The sequence below is a fragment of the Otolemur garnettii genome, unplaced genomic scaffold (assembly GCF_000181295.1).
Source record: "Otolemur garnettii isolate 467f Iridium unplaced genomic scaffold, OtoGar3 scaffold00029, whole genome shotgun sequence".
In the NCBI taxonomy this organism is placed as follows: domain Eukaryota; kingdom Metazoa; phylum Chordata; class Mammalia; order Primates; family Galagidae; genus Otolemur; species Otolemur garnettii.
The window spans coordinates 17,830,412-17,847,594 of record NW_003852424.1 but is presented as its reverse complement, the minus strand read 5'-3'; the positions used below and the strand labels follow the sequence as shown (position 1 = coordinate 17,847,594).

The window sequence follows — 17,183 nt, the reverse complement described above, 5'->3', positions numbered from 1 at the left end:
TACAGACTGTTGCAGACCCCATGAGAAGTGCTGAGGATATAGCAGTTACTAGGGCTTCCCTGAGCCCCCCCCCCACCATCTCTGAGGAGCAGGGAGCATAGTCTAGCAGGGGAGAGGGACATGAATCAGAACAAAACATGAAGACATACATAGTTCCAACTCTGACAGGAACAGGGTTTAGACAGGAATATAAATATTCAAAAATGAGCTCTCTGGAGCATTTCTGATTTGTAGTATCTGCCTGTTTCCATGGTGTAAATACTCCCACCATGTGAATTTCAAGCTACCTGTAAGATGCAGGGTAGGTCATCATCGTGTGGTATTTCCACTGTACAGATACAATGAACAAGATGACCTCAAGAGCAAGATGATAGTGAACACAGTAAAATAACTAGATGCCTGAGGCAGGAGGATCACTTGAGCCCAGGAATTTGAGGCTGCAGTGAGCTATGACTGCACCACCACATTCTACCCCAGACAACACAGTCAAGACCCTGTCTCAAAAACTAAAATAACTAAAAAGGGGTGGGTTTTAAGTACTTACTGCCTTTTATTTTAAAATAGTTTATCTGATCATAAGTTTTTATAATTTGATTTTTAAAGATAGCTGTGTTTCTTAGCCAGCTCACAAAATTCTTGAAAATTTAACCACTGGCTCTCTAGAATTGGTATAGGGCATCTCCAGCACATGATGAGTATAGAGGCAGTGAGAATAGTCCATGCAAAAGCCCTGGGGTAGGACCGTGCCTGGCATGTTAGAGGCACAGCTAGGGTGCCCATGTGCTGGAGCAGAGTGACTGAGGGAGAGAGGAGATTAGGATAGCAAGGGCATAGGCAGGTCGTGCTGGGCATTGTAGGCCAGAGAGGACTTAGGCTTTGACCTGGAGGGAGGCGAGGGCCATGGAGGGTTTTTGGCAGAGGTTGCTCACAGGCACCCTCTGACTGCTTCAGGGAAAACAACCTGTGGGGGGCAAGGGTAGAGGCCAGGAGACCAGGGCAGAGGGGACTGGGCTGGTCCAGGCAGATGGTAGCATGAGAGTCAGGCTGCATGTGCCCATCTGAGCATGGGCATGCTGCGTATCTTGGTCTCTGCATGAGCTCGTGTGCACGTGTCTTGACCCAGGCCTGGGGAGGAGGGTGGGGAGGGCTGGTTCCAGCCTCTGTGCTAGCTCTGACCAGGCCTACCACCCACAGGAGATGATCATCACAAACCTAGAGCCTGAGACTGCATATTCCATCACGGTAGCCGCCTACACCATGAAAGGCGATGGTGCTCGCAGCAAACCCAAAGTGGTCGTGACCAAGGGAGCAGGTATGAGACCCACCCACAGCCCCTGGACCCCAGTGGGGAGCAGAGCATGCCCACAGAATTCTTGAGCCCGCGGTGGAATACCCCAGAGTTCTTGAGCAGAAGCCTTCCCTGACTGTTCCCATCCCACAGTCTTGGTTAAGCAGCCCCCACCCTGGGCCCCCATAGTGTCCCACACTTCCTTCATCATCACTTTGGACACCCCACTTAGGTTGCTGTTTTGTGGTGATGTGGCCTGTCTTCCCCCACTGTACCATGAAGCCTGTTCTCCTGGCATCCCTGCCAGTTTCCCCTTCATCAGTCCCTATTTTTTCCCCCAGCCACAGTTGAGCAAGGTAAAAGAGGCCATCAGGAAGATGTACGGGGAGGGTATACCAAGCAGAGAGCACAGCCTAGGAAACGGCTTGGAGGGGAGAATAAGCTTGAGATGTCAAAGAACAGCAGAAAAGCCCCTCGTGACCCCCAGCCCACTTTCCACACCTGCCCCTTCCCCAGGAACCCTTGTTGCCACACCTCTGACCCACAGGTGACCCTGAGGCCCTCATACCTGGTCTGTGTCCCCACAGTGCTGGGCCGCCCCACTCTGTCGGTGCAGCAGACCCCGGAGGGCAGCCTTCTGGCACGCTGGGAACCCCCAGCCGGCACCGCAGAGGACCAGGTGCTGGGCTACCGCCTGCAGTTTGGCCGCGAGGACTCATCGCCCCTAGCCACACTGGAGTTTCTGCCCTCTGAGGACCACTACACAGCATCGGGCGTGCACAAAGGGGCCACATATGTGTTCCGACTGGCAGCCCGCAGCCGTGGCGGCCTGGGCGAGGAGGCAGCAGAGGTCCTGAGCATCCCCGAGGACACCCCCCGTGGCCACCCACAGATTCTCGAGGCAGCCGGCAATGCCTCAGCTGGTACCGTCCTGCTCCGCTGGCTGCCACCCGTGCCTGCCGAGCGCAACGGCGCCATTGTCAAGTACACAGTGGCCGTGCGTGAAGCTGGTGCCCTGGGCCCTGCCCGAGAGACTGAGCTGCCAGCGGCAGCTGAGCCCGGTGCTGAGAACGTGCTCACGCTGCAGGGCCTCAAGCCTGACACGGCCTATGACCTCCAAGTGCGAGCCCACACACGCCGGGGCCCTGGCCCCTTCAGCCCCCCTGTCCGCTACCGGACGTTCCTGCGGGACCAAGGTAGGCGCGCGGCGACCCCTGCACCAGAGCCGGACCGGGCCTTGCGCCCACCCCCACCCCAGCCCCCTCCCTCTCCCCTGCCCAGGTAAGTGGTCACTTTTCTGCTTCCTCATGGACGCTCAAGGCAAGTCCAGACACCGAGGCTCCGGCGTTGGCAAAGGTGGGACGTGCCTCAGGGGCACCACCGCCCCCACTGCCACCCCCACCCTCATCTCCCCTCCCTTCTCTTCCTCCTCCTCTACCTTCTCTCTGCAGCCTCTGCAGCCGCGTCGTCTGCCACAGCAGGGACTTGGGACAGGGCAGGCAGGGCCGGGCCAGGGCCAGGCAGGAAGGCCATGGGCACGGGCACAGTGGATGACAGGGAGTGCCTGGGCCGCCCCACCCTACCCCATTCTGACCACCTGTGCCAGACACTCATGGGGCTTCTCTTCTGCTTTCTCCCTTTGTGGCTGTGTCTCTGCAGTCTCGCCTAAGAACTTCAAGGTGAAGATGATCATGAAGACATCAGTTCTACTTAGTTGGGAGTTCCCGGACAACTATAACTCACCCACACCCTACAAGGTGTGACCACTCAGTCAGCAGGCTGGCAGGGTCAGGGGTTGGGGCTTGGTCAGGGTTAGGCTTCAATACGCAGTTGATGTTAAATCTAGGATCAGGGCTGGCTTGAAGGTGGGGCTTAGTTTGGGATTGACGCTTAGTGAATATTAAGAATCAGAGTTGGGGGTTCAACCTAAGATTAGAGTTTAGTCTGGGTTTCATGCTAAGCTTGGGATTGAGGTTCAGTCTGTGATCGAGGCTTAGTTGATATTAGGAATCAGAGTTGGGGTACAGCCTGGGATCAAGGTTTAATCTGAGGTTAGTGCTGAGTCTGGGGTCAGGGGTCAGTGAAGGTCAGGACTAAGCTAGGATTTAGGTATAGTCTGGGGTTGGGAACCTCAGATGGGATGAGGATTTAGTGAGATTGGGGCTCAGTCAGAATCAGGGGCTCAGCCTTGCTGGGGCTGGGTTTTGAGCCCTATTAAGCCCCACTGAGCCAACCCTGACCCACAGATCCAGTACAATGGGCTCACACTGGATGTGGATGGCCGCACCACCAAGAAGCTCATTACGCACCTCAAGCCCCACACCTTCTACAACTTTGTGCTAACCAATCGCGGCAGCAGCCTGGGCGGCCTCCAGCAGACCGTCACTGCCTGGACTGCCTTCAACCTGCTCAGCAGCAAGCCCAGTGTCGCCCCCAAGCCTGATGCCGATGGCTTCATCATGGTGTATCTGCCCGATGGCCAGAGCCCTGTGCCTGTCCAGTACGTTCATCCCCACACCCCAGATCCCTTACCACACCTATCCACCAGCTGTATGATGACATGGGCAGGCCACAAGACTTCTCTGTGCCTCAGTTTCCTCACCTGTGTATTAAACAAGGATCATCTCAGCTCCAGCTTATGAGGTTATCCTGAAGAAGCAGCGTTTCTTATGGGCCATTGTCACTAAATGCCCTTATGTCTGCTCTTCTAAAATTCCTCAGCATCTCCCATTTTCTTGACCCTTTACTGGGTAGGGCTAGGGCACTTTAGAGGATTTAGTCCTTGACTTCCTAACTGGTGGGGAGACAGAGCTGGAAGTCCAATGGGGAAAGGAGGACTCTGCCTGAGAGGCAGAAACAAATTAAGAGCTACAGGATTGTGTGGGCATTGGAGCTGGGGGTTTGAAGGAAGTATAGGAGTTCAGAAACTAGAACTACCTGATGTAAACCTTCTAGGGAGGGCCATTTGTGGATGGGGTATAGGAGCAGAAGGGAAGACAAAAGAGAGATGCCCCCCAGCACACCCCCACATAGCATCCCTTGGTTATGCCTATAGACAGCACCTTCTGACTCTTTTACATCTCCTAATAGGAACTACTTCATTGTGATGGTGCCACTGCGCAAGTCTCGTGGTGGCCAGTTCCTGACCCCACTGGGTAGCCCAGAGGACATGGATCTGGAGGAGGTGAGGATCTGGGGCCTGGCTTGCAGGGCCCAGATATGTCATAGCATTTGTGTGCTCATTTGCTCCCATCTGAGCTCTGAGCCACCCACACCTCTGTTCCCACAGCTCATCCAGGACATCTCACGGCTACAGAGGCGCAGCCTGCGTCATTCGCGCCAGCTGGAGGTACCCCGGCCCTACATTGCAGCCCGCTTTTCTGTGCTGCCACCCACATTCCATCCTGGTGACCAGAAGCAGTATGGTGGCTTTGACAACCGGGGCCTAGAGCCTGGCCATCGATATGTTCTCTTTGTGCTTGCTGTGCTGCAGAAGAGTGAGCCTGTAAGTTCTAGATGGTGTCTTCCCACATCCAGACACACCTTTTAAATAAGGCAGGTAGACCTCAAAGAGACCTCAGTCCCTGCAACCCTGACCTCAAAGCCAGATGTAGATCCTCCCAGCTCTCTGTGGTCAGAACTGGGCAGAGAGGAGGATTTGAGATGGGGAAAATCCCAAAGGGAAGGCTTTTTAGAGGAACAGACCTTGGAGCTGGCACTTTGAAGGAATGTAGGAGTTCAACAAAAGAAAAAGCATACCAGAACTTGCACGTGCAAAGATGTAGAGGAACAAGTGGAACAGAAAGGATTTCAGGTTTCTGGAGCACAGGAGGGAATGGGGTGAGCAAAGATTGGCAGGGACCACCAGGGTCAAGATTCTAGGGAACCATAGGAGGGTTTAGAGCAGGAAAGGAGCATAGGTTTGTGTTTGAGGTAGACCCACTACAGGAGGAAGCATTCTGAAGTAAATCCCCCTTTCCTGCAGACCTTTGCAGCCAGTCCCTTCTCAGACCCCTTCCAGCTGGATAATCCAGACCCCCAGCCCATCGTGGATGGTGAGGAAGGGCTTATCTGGGTGATTGGACCTGTGTTGGCCGTGGTCTTCATCATCTGCATCGTTATTGCCATCCTGCTCTACAAGAAGTGAGCCCCCTGGGCTCTCCTATTGACAGCAGGGAGGGTCCTGGGAGAGGAGGGTGGGTCTGGGAAGATTCAGAGAAAGACCATCTCAGAGGATCATCACTGAAGGCCTCTGTGGTATAGATGGGGAAACTGATAACTCCGAGAAGTTAAGCCATTTGATCAAGGTCACACAGCCTGGGGAATGGCAAGGATGGGGTTTAAGCCGGCCAGTGGATTGACTATTCCTATTAGTTGTTATCACCATTGAGGACAGTAATTTCATTTGTCACATGGAGCATGCCCCAGCTTGGGAAAAGGGAGGGCTGAGATGTGCCTCCTTGTGAGAGTAGGGAGCCAAGTAGGAATGATGAGCTCCAATTTCCAGAGGACCAGACCAAAGCTCACAGGGGTTATGAAAGCCACTCAGTCACATACAGAGCCCTTTATGGCCAGCATGTCTTTATCTCTCTTCTTTTCCCCCTTCCCACCCATGTTTGCTTTCGGGAGCAGCAAACCTGACAGGTAAGAACTTGCCCTGTCTTCTGGAGGTGGGAGGATGAGGAAGGGTAGTGCTGGGCCCATGAGGGAAAAAGTGCCTGACACTACAGCAGCTTGTTCCCCTGTCTGTGCATGGTCTGGGAGACCCCAGTCATATACCCACACGGTCCCTTTCCTGCCACACAGTCGGGGCCTGATCGTGTCTGCACGTGTATGTGCCTCTTCAAGTACGTGCTGGTCCTCACTGGGTTCTCCTGCTTGCTCCCCATAAGCAAACGGAAGGACTCGGAGCCCCGCACCAAATGCCTCCTGAACAATGCGGACCTTGCCCCACACCACCCCAAGGACCCTGTGGAAATGAGACGCATTAACTTCCAGACGCCAGGTATGTGCTTATTCTGGTGCTGGGGACAGTACCAAAAGAAAGCTGCCACCTTGGAGGACCCTCATCTGCCCCTTCTGAACTATACTTGGCCCATTTAAATTCCTGATTCTCAAATACCACCTATCCTGCATAGATGTGGGCTTATTACTCTCTCTTGGATTAGTTCTACTTACAGACCGCATGAAGCTTTGTAAATGTATGTTTAGCTGATGGTCACTGTCATCTTTAGTAGCCTAAAGAATGTCTAAAAACAAAAATCCTAAAAAATGTAACGAAAAAATAAAAGCACCCTTATTTCTTTTGAAAGAGCTTTGCTTCCACCTACATTTCTAGATTTAGGGTCCCTCGGTGGTGGGATTCAGGGTTTGCTCTTGGCCATTTTCCACACTCCCTGGGGATATACCCCAAGTACAGTACAGAAATTACACCTGCCTCATGCTCTCCACCTCTCCCCTCCACTACTGCAGGGGCTCATGCTGTCCTGCCTCTTCACAGTTCCCTGTAGGTGAACAGGATTCAACTAACGTCACCTGCCATTCCTAGCGGGAGAACTGAATCAAGGTCTCATCCTTGTGTATGATGATTCACAGATGTCCCCCATCTCCTCCGTCTTAATGGGCTCATGCCAGCTGCTTCTAACCAAATCAGGAATTTTTCATTTTATTGACTGCTGCTGTTCTCCTTATGGGTTCACAGCATGGTTACATCTGTCCCTCCACCTGTACCTGGTCTCTACTTCCTGTCTCTGAACTGGTTCATAACAACTTTGTTTCCAACCAAATGGAGATTTTAAACATTTGTATTTAACTGATGTTTGCAGTCTTCCTTAAGGGCTCATGCTCAGCTTCACATGCCATTCCTAATGTGCTTTCTTTTGTCTGTTTCTGGACTGGCTCATGTCATTTCAGTTTTCATCCAAATGAGGTTGATGGCTGCCATCCTCTTGAAAGGATCATTCAGGGTCTTATATGTCACCCCTAGTGTATTCTCTTCTCTTTCTTATCTCCAGACTGGCTTGTGTCACTTCAGTTTTCATCCAGATAAGAATTTCAAACCTGTATTTAACTGATGACTGTAGGATCGTACAAAGTCTCATAATTCAACCCTAATTCACTCCCATCCCTTTTCTGTTTCTGGACTAAGCTTTTATTAGTTCTGTTTCCATCAAATAAGAATTTTAAATGTGTGCATTTAACTGATGGCTGCTATCCTCCTTGAAGTTCATGGCATGGGCCCATATATCCTTCCCCTGCCCCTAGTTTCTCCTTCACCAGCCTACTGCCTCCTCCTGCAGAGTCCCCTCTGCTGGGGACCCAAGGCCAGGCTGTTCTGAAGGGGTCATGTGACTAAAAACCCTAAAGCTCTAGAATGCTCCTAGAGTAGCAGCTAAAGACCAGGGCTAGCACCTACCGTAGGTTCTCAGGTTGAGGCCTAGGTAGCTGCGTGTCCCTTCTCCCTCATTGTTTAAGTTGCTCTGCCCTTTGCATCTGCCCTTTGCCAGTGAGGGGTGGGGGAGGCAGAGGTGGGGGGGGGAGGCTGTGTGTTTTCATTTATTTATTGTTTGCTGTTTGCAGATTCAGGCCTCAGCAGCCCCCTCAGGGAGCCGGGGCTTCACTTTGAAAGTTAGTTCCTGTGTCTCTCTGTTCTTGGCTTCCTTTCGCCCCGTTTGTTTTCATGTTCAGTTTCTCCATCCTGCCTCCTGTCTCTGTCCACACACCCGCCCCCGCCAGCCTCTGCCTGCCTGTCCTGCACTGGCTCCTCGAGGAGGGCAGCAGTGGGGTGGGGGTGGGTTTGGTCCTCTGGGCCCTCCAGTGGCTGGCCATAACCCGTGTGTGTGTGCCAAGCGTGCGTGGCAGGGACATGGGTGAGACACACACATATTCAGGAGATGCCTGCGTGGAGGCTCAGAACATCATCTGTTTGTCAACTGGCCTGGAAACCTCCTGATGGTTTCATGCCTTGCACACGGGCCCCAGGAGAGGACAGGGCTCTGGCAGGCCTAGATATTGGGGAAAGAGGGAGAGCCAGGCCCGCTCCTGCCACCTCTAGCACCTACCCCAGGGCCTCCAAAGTATAGAGAACCCTCTGGGGTTGGGGGCCAGTGGGTACCCACACACACTGCCTGACAGTGGATGTTTTGGTCCCTCTGATCCCAGAAGGACAGAAGGAGGCATCAGCCACTCACCCTGGGGACAGTATTTCTGAAGCCCAGCCAGCTACATCTGCTTCTTCATTTCTGTGCTACTCACCTGCTTCTTGCCTCAAGGCACTGGGAGCTTGCTGTCCTCTAGGGTGACCTTCCTCTTCCCCCTATACCTCCACGTGGGTCGGGGACACCAGGACAGGCCAACATTGTGATCCCAGCCCCCTCCAGGAGTTTCGGGCTCTGTCCAAAGTGGCAGCCTCAAACTTGCCACCTTTGAATGCCCCAATATGAGCCACCCTGAGTCTTCCCTCCTGCTGAGCCACGCCCAGCCACCCCCTCTAACTGCAGCTCGTCTGTCCATCGCAGACTCACACTGTAGAGCACCCCGGCCCTTGCACCTGGGGTGGCCCCACAGTGACCAGCCTGCACTGGCGGGTCTGCTCTCCCATAGGCATGCTTAGCCACCCGCCAATACCCATCGCAGACATGGCAGAGCACACAGAGCGCCTCAAGGCCAACGATAGCCTCAAGCTCTCCCAGGAATATGAGGTAACCTGCCCCTACTTTACATTGCCCCTACCCCAATCTTAGGAGCACCTGCTGTCACCCACCTGCCTCCCCTTCCTCCATAGTCCATAGATCCTGGACAGCAGTTTACATGGGAGCACTCCAACCTGGAAGTGAACAAGCCCAAGAACCGCTATGCTAATGTCATTGCGTACGACCACTCCCGTGTCATCCTCCAACCCATTGAAGGTAGTGCCCTGGGTTTAACTTGCCCTTCCTCACTCCACAGAATGTACACAGACCTCTTCTTGGCCACTGAAGCCTGACTCTGGTCAGACACCTAGTCTGCAGCTCCAGCTAGCAGCCAGTGGGCATATTTAACTGATGGCTACTGTTAATAACATGGGTCCATCTATTCCTCTACATCAGTGGTGCTCAATCACAACAGTTCTCCCACCCAGGGGACATTTGGCAACGTCTGGAGACATTTTTGGTTGTCACAACTTGGGGGTGGGGTCCTCCCAGCATGGGGTGGGTGGAGGCCAGGGAGAATGTTTAGCACCCTGCAGTGCCCAGGACGCCCCACCACAGCGGATGATCTGGGCCTAAATGGCAAGAGTGCTAAGGAGGAGAAATTGTGAAGGACATGCCCACAGTTGCTGTAGGGACATTGGGGCACTCAGAGGGAGCCTCCAGGAAGGGCTTGGCCAGAGGCAGCCTGGCAGGACAGAGCACCCCATGGATCTCTGGCCTCTCACCCTAATGATAGGCATCGTGGGCAGTGATTACATCAATGCCAACTATGTGGACGGCTACCGGCGTCAGAATGCATATATAGCCACACAGGGGCCTCTGCCCGAGACCTTTGGTGACTTCTGGCGTATGGTGTGGGAGCAGCGGTCAGCTACCATCGTCATGATGACACGATTAGAGGAAAAGTCACGGGTAAGGCCAGAACCCTCCAGCCCTTGGACACACCCCCAGGCCAGCTGCACCCGATGCTTATGCCTGTTCTCCTACCCGTGCAGATCAAGTGTGATCAGTACTGGCCCAACAGAGGCACAGAGACCTATGGCTTCATCCAGGTCACACTGCTGGACACCATTGAGCTGGCCACGTTCTGCGTCAGGACGTTCTCCCTGCATAAGGTAGGGCCCAGGCTGGGGCTGGCAGTGGAGAAGTGTGATGGGAGGGAGACAGAGGGCCCCCAGCTTCTCCCCAGAGAGCTCCCTGTGGGACAGAGAAAGCTGAGTGTGTCCACCCATGCTGACCACATTCTCACAGAGTTCGATTCACGGATGGGAAACTGAGGCTCAGAGGGGTCACTGCCTTTCCAGCCATACTAGAAGGACAAAGCCAACAGAGCTAAACTTGGCAGAGAACAACAGTGTCCTCTTCCCTCAATTGTGCTCCACGTCCTTATTGCTCATTTGTCCTCTGCCTCCCTCCTGGACCTATGGTGGTGCCTCAGCAGGATCCCAGCCCTGCCCTCAGGGAGGCTCCAGATAGCTGGACAGACACTTGTAGCCCCATGAAGTCAGGATTGGAGGGGAGATTATCTTTAGAGAGGTATTTAACTGATAGCTACTGCCCATAATGTAATTCCACTTGTTCTTCTATGTCATTGGTTCTGAATTGGGACAATTCTGCCATACAGAGGACATTTAGCAAAGTCTGGGCACATTTGTTATTGTCACAGGGGAGGGCAGTTGCTATTGGTCCCACCTTGGCCCCTGACACCTTGCCAGGTCATGCGACATCAACCACATGCTTGGCCCAAGAGCTAGAAGACTGAGTAGCTGGCCAGGAAGGAATAAGAATTCTTGATTCATTCACATACATAGTGTGTGCTGCATGTCACTCCCTGACCTGGATACCAGGATATAGCAGGGACCAAGACAGACAATGTCTTGCCCCTGTGGGGTTTACAGTTTAGTGGACAAGACACAGATAACAAACACATGAAATGACAAAAAAATTTATGCATAGAAGGAGAAAAATAAAGCAGAGAAGAGAGTGTATGTCAGGAAACCTGGAAAAAGGTACTATGGACACATCTTGGAAATAGAATTTCAGGGAGAGGAACCAGCCTGTGGGACCAGGTTGAGCATATTGGAGGCACAGCAAAGAGACCTGTGTAGTTGGAGCAGAGTGAGGAAGGAGAGAGAGAGGAAGGAAGGGGACAGGGCAGGTCATGCAGGGCCTGGTGGGCTGCAGGGAGAACTTGGGCTTTGACTCCAAGGGAAGTGGGAGCCCCAGAGAGCTATGGGCAGAGGAGGTGGGTGGGAGGGCCCTGATGCAAGTGCTCATGGGCACCCGCTGGTGGCAGCTAGAGAGGGTGAGGGCGGGCCCCAGGGACTGGGATGTTCTCCATAGTAGGGGAACAGCAGGAGGATTTTGGATAGACTAGTAAAAAGGAATCAAGGGTGACTCCCAAGTTCTAGCCAGAGCACCTAGAAGGATGGAGCTGTCCCCAGCTGAGATAGGGGAGTGGGTTTGGGAAAGACAGCATGGTGTTGGCCACACTGGGTGTGAGGTGCCCATGGGACTCCACATGGAAACATCCAGGAGTTGGCTGTACGCCAAGTCAGGCCCTGAGGAATGTGGTAGCTTGGAGGTGTGAAATCCAGCATCCTCAGCATGTGAATGGTAGACCCTGGTGACAGTTATCATCCCTGTGGTCCCCAGAATGGCTCCAGCGAGAAACGTGAGGTCCGCCAGTTCCAGTTCACCGCATGGCCTGACCACGGTGTGCCCGAGTACCCAACGCCCTTCCTGGCTTTCCTGCGGAGAGTCAAGACCTGCAACCCACCTGACGCCGGCCCCGTCGTGGTCCACTGCAGGTACGTCCACCCTGCCCCGCCCTGCCTGCCTTGCCCCCGTCCCCTGTCCCCCCTGAACGTTGTGTGGCTGTCCCCACAGTGCTGGTGTGGGCCGCACGGGCTGCTTCATCGTCATCGATGCCATGCTAGAGCGGATCAAGCCAGAGAAGACAGTAGATGTGTATGGCCACGTGACACTCATGAGGTCCCAGCGCAACTACATGGTGCAGACCGAGGACCAGTACAGCTTCATCCACGAGGCCTTGCTGGAGGCTGTGGGCTGTGGCAACACAGAAGTGCCCGCTCGCAGCCTCTATGCCTACATCCAGAAGCTGGCACAGGTGGAGCCTGGCGAGCATGTCACTGGCATGGAACTTGAATTTAAGGTACCAGCAGGTGGAGGTTGTCATGGGCAGGGAGGGAGAAGGAGAGGTCCTAAGACCTGGAGACCAAGCTGGTCCCAAGCAACGTGAATGAGAACCTGTCCAAAAGCATAGCCCTCCCATTCTAATGGTGGTCCCTTTGACCCCACAGCGGCTGGCCAACTCCAAGGCCCACACATCACGCTTCATCAGTGCCAATCTGCCTTGTAACAAGTTCAAGAACCGCCTGGTGAACATTATGCCCTATGAGAGCACGCGGGTCTGTCTGCAGCCCATCCGGGGCGTGGAGGGCTCTGACTACATCAACGCCAGCTTTATTGATGGCTATAGGTACCTTGCCTTGACCACCTCAGGGCTCCAGAAGGATCCCATCCCTGCTGTCAAGAGATAGCCCAGTCTTGTGGGAGACAGAGCTAGAGAGACACTGCCAGTCAGGGCTGGGTGGAGGGAAATCTTTAGATGTGTACTTAACTGATGGCCGCTGTCCATAAAGTGGTCCCATTTGCCTTTCAGTATCAGTAGTTCTCATCTTGGGCAGTTTTGCCACCCAGGTGATATTTGGCATGTGGGGACATTTCTGATTGTCATAACAGCAGGTGAGGGAGGGGTTAGAGGTCAGGAGATAAGAGAGACAGTCCTGCAGCTTTGTCAAGGAGTTTAACAATTTCTAGGTGTAGAATGGGATTATCGGGAAGGAAATTGCATACCAGGCAGCCATCCCTAAGTAGGCAAGTGTGTGCTGGTGTAGCTACCATGGAGTGCAGGTGGGGCTGGGGCTCCCTGCCAGCCCTGGGCTCACATACCCCCTCACAGGCAGCAGAAGGCCTACATCGCAACACAGGGGCCTCTGGCAGAGACCACAGAGGACTTCTGGCGCATGTTGTGGGAGAACAACTCAACCATCGTGGTGATGCTCACTAAACTGCGGGAGATGGGCCGGGTGAGCTAGGGCCCATGGTGTTCAGGGAGGGAATCAGGCGGGAGCCAGGCTGGGACTCAGGGCTGACCATGGCTGCTGTCCCCTTGGTAGGAGAAGTGTCACCAGTACTGGCCAGCTGAGCGCTCTGCCCGTTACCAATACTTTGTGGTGGATCCAATGGCAGAATACAACATGCCTCAGTATATTCTGCGAGAGTTCAAAGTCACAGATGCCCGGGTGAGTGCAGGGACTGATTGCCAGGTGGGGGTAGAGTCTGGACTGGGCTCAGTGTCCCCCTAGAGATCTGGAGAGGGCTTCCCTGGTTGGTGGTGGAAGCAAATGTACCACCTTGAGACATCACAGGCTGGGAAGAAGACTGTGCTCTTACCACCACGTAGGTAGAGAGTATTGTCATCCCATGCTTGTCCCATAGCATCCCTGCTGGAGGGGGCATAACCCCACTCACTAGGAAGCCTGGCCTAAGAGCATCACATAAAAGGGAACAAATGGGATTTTCCCTGGCATCAACAACCTATAGAGAGCTGAAAGATAGCGGGTGGCAGGAGATGGAGAGTTAGCAGTTGTGGGTGAGATGGCACCATTGGATAGTGAAGATGATGGTGGTGGCAGGAGACGGAGAATTAACTAGTGGTGATGGCAGAAGGTGACACCACTGTCTGGTCAAGTGGATGTCCTGGATGGAGCTGTCAGGTCGTGAAAGGTGCTGAACTACCAGTGGAAAATGAATAATGGTGGCACTACTGGGTTTCAGAAGATGATCAAGGAGTCCATGATGGAGGATGGATGGAGAAGAGGTTGGGTTGTGCTACAGGGGATGACAAAAGACCATGGCAGTAGAGAACAGATCTGAGAAGGGCAGCTGCTGGGTGCACTGTGACAGTGAAGGATGGGGGATGGTGATGCTTGATGTCACAACGGCATGGCAGCTCCGTTCAGATACATAGGAAGTTGAAATGGAGCCACTAGGTGGTAAAGGTGAGGAGGCCCTCAGGGAAAAGAAGGATGATGGGTTGTCATGGTGAGCTAGTGGCAGGAAACGTGCTCACTGGAACAGAGAATGGGGAGGACAGAAGGTTGACAGGCAGGAAAACAGCCATGAATGCCACTGCCACTGATCACAAGACCTGGCTCTTCTCCATCTTAGGACGGCCAGTCCCGGACTGTCCGGCAGTTCCAGTTCACGGACTGGCCAGAGCAGGGTGTGCCAAAGTCGGGGGAGGGCTTCATCGACTTCATTGGCCAAGTGCATAAGACCAAGGAGCAGTTCGGCCAGGACGGCCCCATTTCTGTCCACTGCAGGTGAGCGCCCCTCCTCTGTTTGGGGAAACTGAGCATTAGCAGAGACAGTCCCATGTTTGTGCAGTCCGGTCTGGGGAATGTGAGGGCTCTGGAGCACTCACCCCTGGACTGCTATGCTCCCCTCACCCAACAGTGCCGGTGTGGGCAGGACGGGCGTTTTCATCACACTCAGCATCGTGCTGGAGCGCATGCGGTACGAGGGCGTGGTGGACATCTTCCAAACTGTGAAGATGCTGCGAACACAGCGGCCGGCCATGGTGCAGACAGAGGTACAGACAGGACAAAGAGGGGCAGTCAAGCCTCAATTGCCACCTTGGACTTCTCGGAGTTGTTGTGGGTGGAGGGTCCACAAACTCCTGCTTTGGCATAAAGGGATGAGTCAACTCTCTTGACACAACAATGGACTGAAGTCCAAAGCTACTGGAAGAAATGGGTTCATTATGTTTCCAGAGTCACAGCAACTTTGTGACTCATCCTATCCCAGATCAGGTTCTGAAATCCAGCCAAGGTACAGAGGGAGAAAGTGAGGCCCAGAGCCAGAGTCATAGACTTTAGCCCTGAGGGGGCTTTTCCTAATGGAGGGATTACTGAGTAGTTATGTCTTAAAAGATGATCAGGGCTTCCCCAGGTGAGGGCCCTGCCTCTGCAAAGGCAGGGAGATGTGGCATTGCTGGCTGCATTTGGAGATCCCTATAAAGAAGGATCTAGGGGTTGCAGGGGTCTCCTGTGAGAGAGACACGCCAGGCTGAGGAGCTTGGCTTGCTCCTGAGGGCACTAGGGAGCCCTGTGAGGCATTGACAGGCCTTCCTTCCCCTCTACTCCCACAGGACGAATACCAGTTCTGTTATCAGGCGGCTCTGGAGTACCTTGGAAGCTTTGACCACTATGCAACCTAAAGCCATGGTCCCCCCTGGCCCGACACCACTGGCCTTGGACACCTCTGCCCCTCCTGGGCAGACCCCCGGAGGCCTGAAACCCCAGCGGGCAGGGCGGGAAGAGGAGGAGGAGGTGGCTGCATTTCTGAGCAGTCTCCAGGGACGATGCGGCCCCTCAAGCCCCCGCATGGCCCAGCCGACCCAGCGACCTCCCTGGCACCGGCCGCCTGCCTTCAAATACTTGGCACATTCCTCATTTCCTTCCAATTCCAAAATAAGAGATTCCGGGGTGGGGGGTGGGGGGATGGTGAGCAAACAGGGGTATACCCCAGAACCAGAGGACAGTGGGGCGCAGACCTTGGACTGACCTCTGGTCCTGCCCAGGAACCTGGGAGGCTCCTCCCTGCCCTGCAGCCTAGAGGTGCCGGGCTGGGGAGCAGAACCCAGATTTCTTTTAAAACTCTCCGTGTAACTGTATCCCATGACATTTCTTTATTTTTTTTTAAATGGTGTATTTTTTTTTCATTTTTTTTAAAACAAACAAAAGACTTGCCACTCAACGAATTTAAAAAGAACAACTTTGCTTATTCATATTCTGTTCAAAGACAGTCTATTTTTTCACTGTAGAAAACGTCCTTGTGTGATAGTTATGTTTGCAAACGTGTGCGCTGGGTCTGTGGCTGCCCCTCTGCGTTTCATTTTGCCCTACCATCAGAAGGTGTGCCTCGCTCACGTGAAAGAATGGGACGTCCTTTTGTTCCTGGTTTCTTTTCTTCCTTTTTTGCTTCCCCTCCTTTGTTTCATTTTTTTTCTAAATTAAATTTTCAGACATATCAAGTGTAGTTCTAAGGGTGGTGCCATGGGGGTACTGGTCCCTGCTGTTGAGGAGATGGCCACATACCCCCCACTGTGGCAGCTGAGCTTCTGCCTCCGGCCCCCAGTGAGGAGGCTGACATAAGGGAGAGCAGCTGTGTGCTGTCCCACATCAGGGACTCTTTCCCCTGGGACAATGGGGCAACTTGAGGGGGAAAGCCGAAGGATGGGACCCCTCCCTCCCCACCCTGAGCAAGTGAGTTTTTTTCTTTTGTACAAGAGCAGAGCTGCGGTAACTTTCAACTTTACTCAAGCGGAAACAGCTGGGTGGTTTTCCCACCTCTGTGTATGTAGATATATCGACTTTGTATTAAAGGAAGATCGTCCGACTCCATCGTGGACTCTTTGTTGGAGCCCCACTTGCCCCATCTCATTCCTGGGGCAGGGTGGGAAGGGTGCTGGAGAGCTGATGTTTTCTGATTGGCCCAGAGAAGTGATGATGCTTGTCTAAGTTCATACATCAGCTAAGTAGCCAGGTCAGAATTTGAACCCAGAATCCAAGACCTGACCCTGTAGGGGCTGCTGTGTTTTCATTATAATAGTGACTTGTGATTGAGAATTTACCATGAACTAGGCACTCAGAGGAAACTGAGGCATGGGATGGGTCAGGTACCAACTCATAGGCAATGAGTTTGAGAGGGAGCTGGGATTCAGATCCTGGCCAGTCTCCCCAACAAAAACCACACTGTGTTGCTTTCTTCAGAGGGCTCAGGGGAAGGAGGAACTGACTTCACACAGGAAAGCAGCAGGTCAGGAGTACTATTTTCTACCCATGCTCTAGGCCACTCAATGAGTCAACCAATATTCTGAGCCTGAGTCATGACCTGCAGAAAAGAGGACAAGCATTTTATGTCTACACCCTTTCCTGAATCGCTTACCCTTCTGGCAAAGGAGCCTTCCACAGGAGCCAAAAGTGAGATTAAAAGATCCCCCTCAAGGCTCGGCGCCTATGGCTCAACTGGCTAAGGCGCCAGCCACGTACACCTAAGGTGGCGGGTTCGAATCCCCAGCCCGGACCCGCCAAACAACAATGACGGCTGCAACC

At 53.5% G+C, this 17,183-nt stretch overlaps 1 protein-coding gene across 3 annotated transcripts in view; it reads left to right on the top strand.

The window, feature by feature from the left end:
* PTPRS (protein tyrosine phosphatase, receptor type S) overlaps nt 1–16,467 on the top strand; it is a 64,693-nt gene extending 48,226 nt beyond the window's left edge. For 2 of the 3 annotated variants that reach the window (XM_023512565.1, XM_012804541.2), the window contains 22 exons: nt 1,195–1,312; nt 1,876–2,484; nt 2,948–3,045; nt 3,535–3,788; nt 4,379–4,472; nt 4,578–4,793; nt 5,274–5,431; nt 5,921–5,932; nt 6,181–6,293; nt 7,868–7,915; nt 8,891–8,988; nt 9,072–9,195; nt 9,716–9,891; nt 9,975–10,094; nt 11,635–11,789; nt 11,869–12,154; nt 12,303–12,481; nt 12,965–13,091; nt 13,182–13,307; nt 14,236–14,390; nt 14,524–14,659; nt 15,218–16,467. In XM_023512565.1, the coding sequence (XP_023368333.1) occupies nt 1,195–1,312; nt 1,876–2,484; nt 2,948–3,045; nt 3,535–3,788; nt 4,379–4,472; nt 4,578–4,793; nt 5,274–5,431; nt 5,921–5,932; nt 6,181–6,293; nt 7,868–7,915; nt 8,891–8,988; nt 9,072–9,195; nt 9,716–9,891; nt 9,975–10,094; nt 11,635–11,789; nt 11,869–12,154; nt 12,303–12,481; nt 12,965–13,091; nt 13,182–13,307; nt 14,236–14,390; nt 14,524–14,659; nt 15,218–15,286 (3,471 nt within the window). In that variant the 3' untranslated portion in view covers nt 15,287–16,467. The remainder of the gene's footprint in view (nt 1–1,194; nt 1,313–1,875; nt 2,485–2,947; nt 3,046–3,534; nt 3,789–4,378; nt 4,473–4,577; nt 4,794–5,273; nt 5,432–5,920; nt 5,933–6,180; nt 6,294–7,867; nt 7,916–8,890; nt 8,989–9,071; nt 9,196–9,715; nt 9,892–9,974; nt 10,095–11,634; nt 11,790–11,868; nt 12,155–12,302; nt 12,482–12,964; nt 13,092–13,181; nt 13,308–14,235; nt 14,391–14,523; nt 14,660–15,217) is intronic. The other variant, XM_023512566.1, reaches the window with a different exon arrangement.
* Nucleotides 16,468–17,183: the final 716 nt, after the last annotated feature.